Source organism: Cyprinodon variegatus, unplaced genomic scaffold (assembly GCF_000732505.1).
Source record: "Cyprinodon variegatus isolate N-32 unplaced genomic scaffold, C_variegatus-1.0 Scaffold5, whole genome shotgun sequence".
Lineage (NCBI taxonomy): Eukaryota > Metazoa > Chordata > Actinopteri > Cyprinodontiformes > Cyprinodontidae > Cyprinodon > Cyprinodon variegatus.
The window spans coordinates 2,589,199-2,604,008 of record NW_015150458.1 but is presented as its reverse complement, the minus strand read 5'-3'; the positions used below and the strand labels follow the sequence as shown (position 1 = coordinate 2,604,008).

The 14,810-nt window shown below is 35.4% G+C and overlaps 1 protein-coding gene across 1 annotated transcript in view; it reads left to right on the top strand.

Annotated features, from left to right (window-relative positions):
• Window positions 1-14,810, top strand: part of csmd1 (CUB and Sushi multiple domains 1) — a 576,851-nt gene that overhangs the window by 287,641 nt on the left and 274,400 nt on the right. Inside the window, exon 4 of the mRNA XM_015374130.1 lies at window positions 13,864-14,058. Coding sequence (XP_015229616.1) covers window positions 13,864-14,058 — 195 coding nt within the window. The remainder of the gene's footprint in view (window positions 1-13,863; window positions 14,059-14,810) is intronic.

Here is a 14,810-nt window from a genome sequence, read left to right as displayed (position 1 = left end):
TTTAGGGGATTGTATGGCAGTAAATGGGATTTGGGTTTTGACACAGGGTAAGAGCCTTGAAAGCCACATATAGATAGATGATTTTAATTTTAATTTTCACACCCAATTTTTGAGCAATCAGTTTTGCTTTGCTCTGATTTATTCGACTGGGATACATTTTGAGTTATACTGGGGGATGTAGAAAATGTTATGCCAATCCTTTCTTGATGATCTTTGAGAATAAATACTGCAAAATAGCGAAAAAAAGTCCTTAGTGTTAAGTATTTAATATCAGAAATCACAACAATCAGTACTATTTGATATTCAGTGCACAAGATGAAAAAAATGCAATGTCCCAAAGCAGTTAATGCAGAAATTAAAAGTTGTTTATTTGGATTTTTATAAAGCACAATTTTTATTTTCTTCATAAGACCCAGATGTGAAGAACCGCAAAGAACATTGCCAACTATACTATACCTAAAAGTTGCTAGTTGATGTCATGAGAAAAAAACCAAGAGAAGGGTCTAGAAAGTTGCTAAAAGATGATAAATTCACCAAGATGACAACAATGCAAGCAGTGTTTGCTCTGCTGTACTTGGTGTCCCTTAAGCTACTATGAGAAATAGCGGAGAGAGCATAGCATTAGAGATTGAACTAACAAATTCTGCAGAGTGGGAGAATAGAGAGAGAATGAGAAAGGGGTCCCTATTTCCTCCAGCAGTCTAAGCCTTATAGCTGCATAACTATAGAGATAGTTCAGTTGTAGTTAGAGGTTGCTAACTGAGCTAACTCTAACTATAACCTTTACCAAAAGGAAAGTTTTAAGCCATGCTTTGAAAGTAGGCAGGTTTTCTCCATCATGGACTAAAACTGGTAGTTGGTTCCACAGGAGAGGAGTCTGATAGCTAAAAGATCTTCCTCCCATTCTACTTTGAGAAATTCCTGCAGATTGAGAGTCAAGTGCTCTGTTAGGAACATAGGGAACAATAATATCTCTGAAATAAGATGGAGCTTGGCCATTTAAGGCTTTATATGTGAGAAGGAGGGTTTTACATTCTATTCTGGATTCAACAGAAAGCCAATGAAGAGAAGCTAGGATAGGAGAGATGTGATCCCTCTTTTTAACTTTCATCAGCTTTTAACTACAGTTTGTGGACTTGCTGATAGTAAAGGATTACAATAGTCCAGCCTTAAAATAACAAATGCATGGACTAGTTTCTCAGCATCACCCCTGAAAAGGACATTTCTAATTTTTGCAATATTCCACAGACAAAAGAGGGACATTTTAGAAACCTCTTTGATATGGGATTTAAATTAAAGGTCCTCATCTACTTTATTATCTGAGATCAATTTAATCCCATCCAAATGAAGTGACTGACTAATCAACTACTTTTAAAAGACCCTGGTCCAAAGACTATAACATCTGTTTTGTCTGGATGCAGTAGCAGAAAGTTAAGAGTCATCCAGGTTATTATGTCTTCAAGACATGCCTGTAATCTATATAATGGGTTAGTTTCATTTGGATTTATAGACAGATATGGCTGAGTATCTTCAGCATAATAGTGGAAATTAATCCCATCCTGTCTAATAATTTCTACCGATAGGGAGCATATATATAGTAAAGAGAATTGGTCATAGCACTGATCCTTGTGGTACTCCACAGGTAACCCTTGAGCATTAGGAAGATTAACAATTAATGTGAACAAACCGAAATCAATCACATAGATAAACTTAAACCAGTCTAGTGTTGTTCCTTTAAATCCTACAAAATATTAGTCTTTCTAAAAGAATATTATGATCAACTGTATCAAAAGCAGCACTGAGATCTAACAGGAAAAGTACAGATACAATCTGAGGCCATGAGAATATCATTAGCCACTTTCACCAAAGCTGAGCTCCAAAGCCGGACTGAAACTCTTCAAAAAGTTCATTATGGTGTAAGTGGTCACACACTTGTTAGCCACACTTAGCCGCTCACCCTTAGCCTTTAACCCTGTGTAGGGTGTTCTAAATATGTCTAAATATGTGGAGTAGGGGCAGGCAGCATTATCTTGAAGCAATTTCCCTTGAATAGGATGGCTTTTAAGGGCCACTATTGGGAAACAAATCAGAGAAGACACAATACAGTATGTATGTGCCACCCCCTAAGAAGGAGACTCTTTTTAGTTAATGTATACTTAGCATTGCAGTTACTATGGAATTCTATGATAACTTTAATTGTCCGTTATTGTTAAGCATTGAAAGCAACAGCGAAGATAAAGCATTCCTTAACTTAAGATATTCTAACATACTAATAAAGAAAAACAACAGGTCTATTGCATTTCATAGTGTTGTTTAAATATTACCATAGGAAGACAATATACTATAGGGAGTATTATGGGAATATATACTTTTCAGTGCTAATGTTTAAGTTTAATCTCTTCACTTTATATAGGAGGTTACAGGAATTAGGTAGAAATGACCATGTTCCCAAAATAGGTTCTTATTTCTCAGTGGAATATTTTAACTTCTCTTAGATTAAGTACAAAGAGAGAGGGGCAGCAATTTGAATAACCCCTGGAAATATGATTAAACAGATGTCCCTTAAAAATATATATTTTCTAGTAGGTGTTTGATCCTTCCCCCCACACTTTTGTAAAGAATTACAATCGAGAAATACACTTTATTTGAGCAGATTAAGGTGTATATCTTCTTATCGTTCTAAGCAAATGTAGTTACATTGAAATGTCTTTACTGACTGACATTTCTGACATCTGATTAAATTAATAGAGTGATATATATATATATATATATATATATATATATATATATATATATATATATATATATATATATATATATATCTAACACATTACACCCATGCTGGGGAGTGGCCTAGTTTCATTGTCGCTTTGTACTTGACAGTGTAATGACAATAAAGTTCCATTATTATTATTTTTTTTTTGCAAGCAATATTAAAGTCCACTTTTTTATATTAAAAAAGCCAAGGATTGTTTATAGCAGTACTGACTAAAAAAGATAAATAAAATAAAAAGGAAAGAAACCAGATAAACCGCAACTGTAAGCAAGTCTGTATTCAGCATACGGACATTACAAACTCTATGGTCAATATTAAAACAAACGCTTGTTGACATCAGTCTATTTAATTAAAAGCATGCCTACAAATTGAACAAACTTATTAATGTGTTTTGTGTGCTAATACAGGGAAACTGGTTTAAATGTCACATTAGCTGTTGACTTTTTTAGAGTAGCAAAATTCAGCAAGTTGTGAGCAGGCACTGATGACTAGAGCCTGTGTTTTGTAGTCACAACTGCCCAAAACCCCCACTACAATTTGCTCACAGGGTTGTTAAGCAGAACATGTCAGTAAAGCTGTTAATACATTTACACTAGGAGAGGACCTGCTGTGTAGGGAAGTCCATTTAGCTCAAGGGCATTGACATCTTTCCAACTGCAAAGATCCACTGCAATAATACCAGATTATAGGAGAATGCTGATTGCTATTTTTAATAAAACATACACACTGTGGGATCCGAGTGAAGGTGTTAATGGATTATGGATTGGACCCACAGAGGGATCTTTTTACATTTTTCACAGCAGATATAACCCCTTCTTTACCTTAATTAAGCTATTTCATTAGTATTCTTGAGTGAAAACAATGCTTAAATGGGTACATCTAATTAGGAGACTAAGGGTTTATTCATAAATCCACTCAATGCACAGAAAAGCAATGACCTCAGTTTTATAACCTTATCAACTGAGCAAGTATTGCTTGAAAAATAAAAGTATTATATTTTTTTAAACATGGTTCTAGACCACCTTAGTTTTTTTTTTTTTTTCCTGTCTAAAAGCTCAGTTTTTAAATTATTTTCCTACATGGATTTCAAATGCTATCATCTACACACATTCCTTTTTGGCAATGTGTACACTGCCTGACATTTGTTCTGGTTCCGCTTGATTTGAACTTTAGAGCCCTCTGGAAACTTAATAAGAAATTAGTGAGTTTTGCCAGGTTCATCACTCAGTACATCTGTTCCAACTGTGGCTTGTGGCATGCTACATGCTATGGGTACAAATACTCTACTTTCACTCAAACTGTTTTGTCTGGGAACTTATTTTCATTTCTGTCATAAGATCAGTTTTCTTAATATTTACACCTTTCACAGACCAGATCAAACAGCATTTTTACTTTTTTGTATTTTTTTTTAGTAAGTTATCTATTATCAGGAATGTTATTTTTAAAGATAACCTTCTATTTTTAAACAATATAATCCACACTGAAGCAACAATTGGAAAGCCAGATTAATAATGTGTATCACTCATGCTTAGATCTACATATAGTTAATCTGTAAATGCACTCATTAAATCTTTATTGAAAAAGGAGAGACATTCAGTAGAACCTTTCACAGTGATTGGTGATGCGACACCTCGTGCCCACATAGTATAGTAAGATTTTGGCCAATCACAGTAACAAATCTTTTTTTTTTCAGCTTTTATTGTCATTACACTGTCACAAGTACAGAGCAACAAAATTTACTCTCTGCATTTAACCCGTCCCTTGGGGAGCACTTTGCTGCCATTGTGCCCGGGAAACAGTGTGGATTTAAGGGTCTTTGCTCAGGGGCCCAGAGTGGCAGTCTGTGGGAGTTGGGCTTGAACTCAGAACCTCAGTATTCCAAACTCTATGCCCTAACCAATAGGCCGCCACTGCCCTAAATGGAATGGCAACAGATGCCATGAGAAACCAAAACAATGGATTGGTTTATAACAGTTTAAGCTAGAGCAGTTCAAATAGTTTCTCATGTGCTTGTGAACACACAATTACTGAGAGAAGTCAGCTTGCTAGCAGAGCTAATCATTTAAGGGAACTGAGATGTTAAACTTAGACCTTTTTAGGTTCAAGGTTTTTTCAACCTTTTTAGGGAGTGGACTCAGATTTAAGCTTTCAAAAACCCACAATGCAGCAATTGAGTTAATCCCTTCCCGCTATCATTGCAGCCCCAGAGTCTGTACAGGAGAGCGAAGGACCTTGCCTATTCAGCCAGGCCAACAATTCCCTTTAACGACCCCCGTTTTAGACACATAGGGCCGGATTTATCATGATCCAATTTTGCGTGCAGTAATTTGCGCTCGCAAACTGGAATTTTGTGCGAGAGGCTGAACCATGGTTTGCGGGTGATTTAACAAGAGAGATTGCGTAACTGGTGGCAGGTGCAAAACTGTTGGAGACGCCCTATTTAAATGATGGTTTTGCGCGTTTTCTGTGGTTTGCGGCATGGCGAGTTTGGACAGCAGAAAGCGCAAAAGGAAATTCGACCCCATGGAAATGGAGGTGTTGGTGGATGAAGCCAACAAACATTTAAGTGAGCTACAGCAAAGAAGTGTGACTGTCACACAGAGGAATGCTATATGTGAACAAATCTATAATAAAGTAAACGCTGTCGGTGAAACCTTGCGAACAGTGGATGAAGTAAAAAGAAGATACCAGGATATTAGAAGGCGAACCAAAGAAAAACTGGCATATAACAAAACATCTGCGAACAAAAGAGGAGGGGGCAGAGTAGATGAGATGCCTCTGACCAGCATTGAGGAACAAGTACAGCTGACGCTATGTGAGGAGCAAATCACTGGAATTGCAGCTTCAAAATGGCAATGCTGGATAAACGATATGTTTTGATGATCGTTTCCTCCTTCATTCCAAAAATATTCACACGGAGTGAAAAAATGCGTTCTCTGCGTCTCCTTGCTTCATTTTGATGTCTCCTTCTTGCGACAATAACCGCTGCCATGTGTGCGCAATTACGCATACAGACCATTTGCACCTTCTTTTGAAACGTGTTAAATATAGAGTCAGATACCGTTAGCAAAATTGTTTTTAGGTTTGATAAATCACTTTGCGAGTGCTAAATTAATATATTTACATGTTCTCCTCCCACAAGACGCACTTTTGCGTGTAAACGACCCATATTGCATATTCATTGCAGAAAAAGTACTAAATGGATAAGAGGCGCTATTTAGTACGTTTTAAAGACCAAATCCTTTTAGCACGCTGTTGATAGATCAGTTTGTACATTTTTTAGCGTGCGCAGTGAAATAGCTCACGTTTTTATACACGCAAACCTTTGATAGATCCGGCCCTTAGATGGGTATGGGGCATTGCAGGCTAACAAAAGAGGCCAAGCAACCCCATTCCAAAGGGGTGGACCACTTTGTCCGTTTCAATTAGCATGTTTAAAAAAAAAAAAAACATGGCTTTGTTGGGCTACTTTATAAAACCTCAAACTCACCACTATTCCTGACAATATGTATTGAAAAATCTTCCTGGAGACTAAACGAAACATCTTCAAACTTGGAAACAAAGTCTAGTGGATTGTTTTAATTAAATCTTTCTAGAATACATGCATTGTTGTGCCTCAAGTTGTTTATGTCATGCATCCATATATTTTTTCAGGAGAGGGATGCAATAGAAAGAGGAGGAAACAAACACAAAATAATTACTTGACCACTACCGAGCATTTTCATACATTTTCCTAATGCAAAATGAGACCAATAAGCATCTACCTTAAAATATTTGTAGTAGGTTTCGGTATGGTTCTACATTTCTTTTATAAATACCTATAAGCAATGAAATCAAAAACGTCTCAGATTAGATCACTGTTAGAGGGCCCCAACTTGTTGTTATGGAGCTGCATCAGGCATAGAGGAACTGCTCTTGGCCTCACAAAAAGTTGAAATTTGTTTAGCTTCATGCTTAAGCCCAAACTCGCACAACCATTGCACTCAGGATATTAATCTAAGTGATCTGGATCAAGCAGAGATTAGCTGATCAATGTGGAAAGACAACAGCTTCCTGAGCCTATGTATTCTCTGTAAATACTCTCTAAATGGTCATCGTTAACATTTTCTCACTCCCTTCTTCTCTTTTTTCCGGTGTCATTATAGCTACAGTAGTTTAATTACTGATCATATGACATACTGGGCAGCTCTGCAGCTTTGCACATAAAATATTGTCTTAATCTATTTATTTTGCTGTTACGGTTTTCTAGCAATCTTTGATCCACGGTACACTGCTGACTCCTTTAGTAAGTTAAGTTCATGCTGGTTTTGTTATAAGAGCTATATCAGTGAGAACCAATGTGCCATGTGTAAAATATTACCATGATTATTAGATATTTGTATAGCCTCATACCATTATCCCATTGCACCTTCTAGGATGGCTTTTTTTCATCACCTTTCTTTTTGAGTTTTAGACAGCACCTTTGCTCTGTCTTTCTATTTACGTTTCCTTTTCAGCCACTTGATAGAAGCAAAGGTAGCTGGCAGTCAGTTTTTTTATGCATTATAATTGAGGTCACATGTTACACATCTAAGCTGTCTACAGTGATACAGTAGAGAGAGCAGCTCAAACTTCAACATTTTTTTTTACTATACTTTGAAATGTAATTGTTGTAATGTATGTGTATTGTAAATATTCAAAATAAAAGAATGAAAAGGCATTACAAAAATTTTAGAAGAATCAATTTAAAGACTTTCAAAATGTACTAATTTATTTAGATAGAGGTATTAATAATAGAATGTAATAACACTTTATATAAATGATCATGACGGAAAGTGCAAATAATTGAATATACCCTTCTTGATTTTTAATATTTTCTCCTGTTATCTTCCAATTTTCCAGGAACATTTTAATACAAGTTGACTATACTTCATTATATTCCTTTCCTTTCTTTTTTCCTTTTTTTCTCATCAACTTTAGATGCTCTCTAGAATATTAGTCTTGCTTTGCAGCTGCAACTATTATCAACACATATATACCCCTACCTGCCCCTATTACAAAGGAGCATTAGCATGTGCCCTATCTCTTTGTCTAACCTCTACCTAGCATATATCTAACTCATCACTTGAGTGAACATTATGGGACCTGCAATTCTAGCATAAAAAAATAACAAAAGAAAAAAAAGCGAGAGTACAACTAAACACAGACATAGGAATGCCCATGAAACCACAGAGATGAACAGGTTGGTAGTAAGTTTGACATTTAACAAAATGCATCCAGCTTGCTTACAGACCACACAGCTGTGGATCCAGTTCTGGAATCTAACTGTTGGCTGGAAAGTTAAAGGATGGTCATATTCTTGTGGCCGCAGTAACACAGTACAGCTAAGCTTACCCATCAAAGCAGGTGAATTACAAGAATGGACAATGGAGCTATAAGAATGAAGTAATGTTTTCCATAGTTGGAACTGCTCCCCTACTAGTTAACTCAGTTTTGATTAAGAATATTTTGTTTATTTTGATACAAAATTGCTATTACAGCGATATAATCCATTCTCTTGACAGATAACCAATCGTATATCAATATTGATACTGGTTTGCAAAAAGGAATTGGGTGTTTCATTTCCACAGAATCTGTGTATTTAGAAAATGAGGGGCCACATTATCTCGAGCACCCTTCATGATCTTACAACCGACACAATGTGTGCTCTAAAACATCTGACCACTTTTTGTGTGTTGTTTGGATCCAAATTTAACATTTTGCTTTTGTCTCTGTAATGATCCCTAATGATCTTAACTCACAGAACAACAGAAACAGTAATTCAGCATGACACAATTAACATAATTATGCCATTAAATACAACTGCAAAGGGTTAGATCTCATGGCATAATTAAATGCAACCCTTCCTTTTTGTGCACAGATTTCAGGCAAGCCAATTTTATTTATATAGCACATTTGTACATTTGTACAGCTGTAATTAAAAAAAGTAAAGGAAACAAAGGAAAAGTACATTGCAGTGGCATGAAGGTAGTTAAAAAGTTTGAGCGCAAATAATTAAAGAGGATAAGAGTAGATAATTAAAATGATTTAGTGATTATATGAATAATAAAAGGATTTTAATTTAAAAAAAGGAAAGTCGGAGTGCAACATTGAATAATATCGTTTGGATAGCTCTCTAAAAGGCCACTCTAAACAAATTTATATATATATTTTATCTTAACTGAAAGCACCTTGGCTTCTACTGTTGTCTGGGAGTGTTTTTTTGAAGATTTATGAAACATAAAAAATTACCTGGGGAATGTGCTCGACTTTCTTAGTATTAGTGAGGATGGGCGCTGTAGCATTCTGGATCAAGTGGATATGTCTGATCGACTTATTATCCAGACCTGTGAAGACACTTTTAGTAGTAATTTCTCAGAAAGATAAGAAAAAATAATTCTATTTTTTTGAGATCCTACTAAGAAATCCATCCTTTTGTTATGCTAATGTATTTCAGATGACAAAAGGATGACTTTATCACCGTTTTAAAGAGCCACGGGTCTTCAATTTTAAGTCTATCACTACTCACAGATTTAGGGGCTAATTGGTGGTTTCTAGCTGTATTAACTGAAGCTGTGTGCTGACTTTTAAACACACCTCCATTGGTCAAAAATATATTACTGTATTCAGCTGAAATCGGGTTATAGTCACCTGGTAACATAGTGATATAAAGCTGTGAGGCGTCAAAATTGATATGCTAATTTATGCTGTTTATTATTATCTAAGTTAGTAAGAGCATATTGAATTGGATGTGCCCAATAGACAGCTAGCAAACCCTGCATGTGAATTTTGTGGTCTGTGATGTCAAGTTACCTGCTGACACAAAAAAGTCCCTGTCTGTTAAGTATGAATTAAACAATTTGAGTGCTGTACTAGAAAGTAAGGCAGCCTTTGTGCTGTGGTGAGAACGTAGACCTGACTGTTATGCCAAAGCAGCCCCAACTGTTGAATCACAGCCTTTTTTTTTTCTTCATGATCTTATTGATGAAAGGTAGATTTGAGCAGGGCATGTAATTTTGCAGTAGCAGCTTGTCCAACTTTCCTTTTTTCCAACTGTGGTTTGATAATTAAAGACCTTCTGGAAAATACAACCAAGGAAACGTAGTCATATTTGCTAAATCAGACATTATAGAAGGCAAAGCTTTTTTTTAAGGAAAGCTGTGGGTATAACCTTGAAACTGCACAAGTTTAGTTGATGTATGATTTTAAATTTCAAGTATGCTATTGTGTATTCTTTGTAATTTATTATTTTTTGAATTTTGAGTTACAAAGTATAACATTTTTTGTTTTTACATAGATCACTGTTTATAGATACCTTTTTCAATAATACATACCGGTAATAGAAAAGTAAACCAAAATGTATTAATACTGATTTTTAAAATCAGGATATTCAATTATGCTTTCTTGGTTTAACTTCTAATCTGTATTTACAGACATTTTCATTTAAAGCCAAGAAATAATTTTCAAGAGATAAGTGTGTTTTTAAAGCAGAACAAAACAATAAGAAATAACAGTTTACTAACACTGTAACAACACAAATAGTCCAAGCATTGGATTCAATTTGGTAAGCTTTTATAATTGCCTTTAAAGCTGCAGGAGAAGGTTTCTGATGTTTTTCTTAAAATAAATGTTAGTTGTCTTAGAGAAATCAATGTGGATAGTTTCAGCAGTAGAGTACTCCATAACGGGGGAGGACATGAAAATGTTTGGTTTCTAACTCCTGGTTGTACATGGAACACTGAAAAAGAGAAATCTCTGAGAGCAAAATCTGTGCCAGGAATGTCTCAGTGACAGGTACGGGGATCAGTACAGCAGAAACATATCAAAGATACCTTTATAGATTAAAGTGTCCTACTGCTCAAGTCTAGAGATGAATAACAATGGCTTGGTCACAAAAGAATATAAAATAAAGTGGTGATAAAGAGATCTATACCCTGCTATAAACTGTAATGCCCCATGATAAACATTATCCAACATATGCAGAGGTGGCAGATTGATTCATATGAAATATCAAAGTACTCTAATGCATACAGAAAGGACAAGATGTTTTATTATACTGAAGTTAATTCTGATTCAGTTTAGAAGGCAAAAAAAATAGTTTTACTTAAACATCTTTAAAACATTTTCAATATGTGTCTTTAATGAAAGCTTATTGTCTATTTCTACGCCAAGGTACCTCTATGTGTCCTCATACTCTATTAGCGAACCTGTCATTGTTCCATTGAAAGGAAAAAACTTCTAAAACTATCGTCTGATAAACAAAAAGTATGACCTTCGTCTTAACAGCTTTTAGGAGTAGTCTTAGGTGAAGTAAGTAAAGAATAAAAAAAAGTCAAACCCAAGAACTGAAGCACAGCAATAACATGGCACTAAACTAAAGCGCTATCAGCCTAGACATATAGAAGCATCAGTGTTATTTTTGCTGACACCTTTTACATAGATTGAAAAACAGAGTTGGACCTAAAATGGAACCATCTGACCTTTGTAATGTTTAGGTAATCTGATGAGAGATTAGTGATCTGTCACTTTACTCACAGTGAGACATCACTGAGTTCATACAATATCTCCAACTAACTGGATATCCAACTTACAGCATTATCTGATAAACCAATATTTGACCACTTTTGACAAAGGATACTATGTCAGTGCTGTCAAACATCTTTCAGGTAATTCAAAATAGCAGTACAGTAGTTATTAGCACCCAAAGCTTCAATAATGTTGTTTCTGAGTCTTGTTGTAGCTGTAACTGTACTATTTCCTAAAACCAGACTAGTGGCATGAAAAAATCTTGGCCACAACTATTTGGTAAGCTGATCAGTAACCAGTTTTTCAAACATTTTTGCTAAAATGTAAAGTCTTAAAAAGCTATTTTGCACAATAAGATCTGTACCTTATGATAGGGGAAGAAAAAAAACATATTTGAGCTTATGTTAGTTAAGGAGAGACTAAAAATCTAAAAGATGGATTCAGCTATAATGCTGTGAAAAGTAGAACAAATATATGGAAAAAATTAGACATTCCTTGGCAAAAAAAAGGTAATTAAACAGACAAATATTCTTCCGGTTAAGATTAAATAAATTATGAAAATGCATGTTTAGCAAAAAAAACAAAAAACAAAAAAAAAACTTCATAATTCTTTTTGGATATGAACAGCATAACTTTCCATGGCTTGAAAGTTCTACTAACAATCCTGGGAAAACATTTGTCTTGCATTTCAAGGAGATTGGATTAGGGAGATTAGATGCTACATTAGCATTTTAAGTGTTTTAAGTCTCACCTCCATCTTTAAAAAACTAAATATACAAGAAACAAATATATAATTATTTGTAAAAAAAAAAAATGTTAATGTTATATTTTGATAAAGAATTGGTTTTCAGGTTTCAGAGTTTATATAAATATAAATTCAAAATCTATTTTTTTTCTCTGTTCGTACTCATAATAATCTTGAATTGATCACTACTAAAAGTCTGTCCTTAAGCTTAGAATTTTGTTCATCAGATTTATAGGTTTTTCACTAGAGGCAACTAGACTTTTTTGTGAAGCTGGAATAAAATGCATCTATAGGCCTGTATAAGATTTATGGCGTTAGTAGCGACACTGTGGTGCAAGATATCCTACGGAAATCCCTCCTGATTCAATTTGCTCCTTCTTTTGTTCAAATGAGGGGATTCCTTTGTTCGCAAGAAGGGTAGATTTTCCCTTTAACACTTCAGCTTGGCCAAAACAGGACTTTGCTATCCAATATGTGACTAACAATGAGACTTCAATGCTGATTCATTCCATTTTCAATCTTTTCACCTCTTCCCTCCATCCATTTCCCCTATGTTTCAGCTTAAGTGTAAATTCTGGGTTCGGTTGTGTGCCTCACCTTATTAAATCAAAGCAGACAGGCAGCATGTTTCTAAAACGACAGCATGGTCAGCTGACTGTAAGTAACTTACTTCTAAAGCACAACTACGTACAATCGACAAACGAGTCCATTAGAGTAAATTATAAATGTTTAGAGTCCTTTGAAATTAGATCTCCTCTGTTTTCATTTTGTTCCGAAATGTATTTTCTCCTCCCACCCTGTTTTTTTTCTTGTCCTCCTTCAATCTCTTCTTGTCTGTCCCCCATGGCTTATGTCTGTCTCTTCACGTGTTTGGCTTAAACCCCTTGCTGTCTTCTTTACTTCTTCTTTACTCTTTTTCTCTGTCCTAGTTCTCAGGGTCTCCAGGATAAAGCTTTGTCTAATTACCATGCTGGGGTTTAATTGGAACAGTGCACACAAACAGATTGACATGCTACCCCGTACATGCAAACACACTCTACTCTCTTTCCCCACAGATAGACACACATCAGATCCATTAAATGCATGCATTACACACCAAGCAACTTACATGCTCCAGTTATACAAATACACACAGCTTACTATGAGGTTAGAGCCTGTGGAATTTGTCCAGGTTGTATTGCAGCCACTGTGTATCTGGCTCTTCTGTGGAGCTAAGGCACGTTGGCTACAGTCACAGTTGATTTTGGCCTAGTTAGACCATGAGCTGCCTGTAGCAGCTCCCAGTATAGAGCTAGCTGTGTCATCTAAGAATGGGCAACAACAGTTGCACATCGAAGGCAAAATGTTGGCCGGACATGTAAATACAACAGTGGCTTTGGAATATTGTTAGAATCCTAGAAAAGCAGGTTCATTTATCTTTGGTATTTTAAAATGCTGAGTCTTTTTATTGGACTTTAATCTATTTCAAGGACTGCCACTTTGAGAACTGAACACTGTGTTGTTGATCATAAACTGAAGGTTAGAAAAATCTCGATAGGAGAGAAAGAAGTTTTGCTTTCTTATATCATTCTTTCATGACACGTAAAAGATGAAACAAGATGAGGAGAAAGGCAGGTGACTAGCATCTTTTCTTCACAGAAATGCCCTTTTGTTTAGGTGTCTTACTGTAGCTCTTATTTCTTTAAGATTCTATAACTGTATTTATAAATGTTATGTAAGTACAATTTTATTTTTTCCTGAAGTTAAAATATTGAGAACAGCTTTCTTCTTTTCTTTCTTATTCCCCTCTGCATTTTAGTCCTTCCCAGCCATACATGTGGCACACCCGGTCTTATTCCGAATGGAATTATTCATGGCTCAAGGTACAACATGGGGGACAAGATCCGATACAGCTGTGAGTCAGGTTTCGTGCTCGAAGGTCACAGTATCCTCACATGCATCGTATCACCTGGTAGTGGAGCACAGTGGGACTTCCCTTCACCGTTTTGTCGAGGTAGGCTTTCTTTTTTTATTATTTCTTCCTTCCTTCAGAAAATATCATGCTGTTGCTGATGTATGACGGAGAGAAAACAACTGACTTCTGCTATTCTGGTTAAGCAAACATTTTTAGTTGGCACTGATTCCTAGATGCATCTTTAGTTTTAAAATTAAAGTAAAACTTTGGGTGAGGTGTAATAATAAGGTAAATAGTGAAGGTCATAAGAAATGAAGGACCTTAATATGAGGTCATGAGCTGAAATATAAGAAGCACCAGTGTATTGATGTTCTTTAAAACTCATAAAGGTCTGACTCCAATTACTCTACAATACTCTGCAGCCCAAAATCCCCAAGCAAAGACCCCTAATAATAATCTTTTAGTCCACCAGAAGGAGCGTATATGTGAAAATTATCACTGTGAGAGAGAGGTAATATTAATATTATGTAGTTCAGGTTAAGACTGGTCATATATTTATAATGTTCATATTTTTTTCTATGTTATTTCTAAGAGAGAGATAGATGCTTTATACTTTAATAATGTACATATGACTCAGTTATACTCACATGTATATTTAAATTATAGGTCTGTCTGTCCTTCTATCTATATACGGTATATTTAAACATCCCTGTGAATATTTGCAGATATTTATTGGTCCTTTGACATGCAGTACAATAGAAAGAAAAGAGGAAAGAATAAAGAAGTTTTAACAATACTAAACATGGGTGAAAAACCTAAGATGTTTAAACTATACACATAGTTTAGTCTGT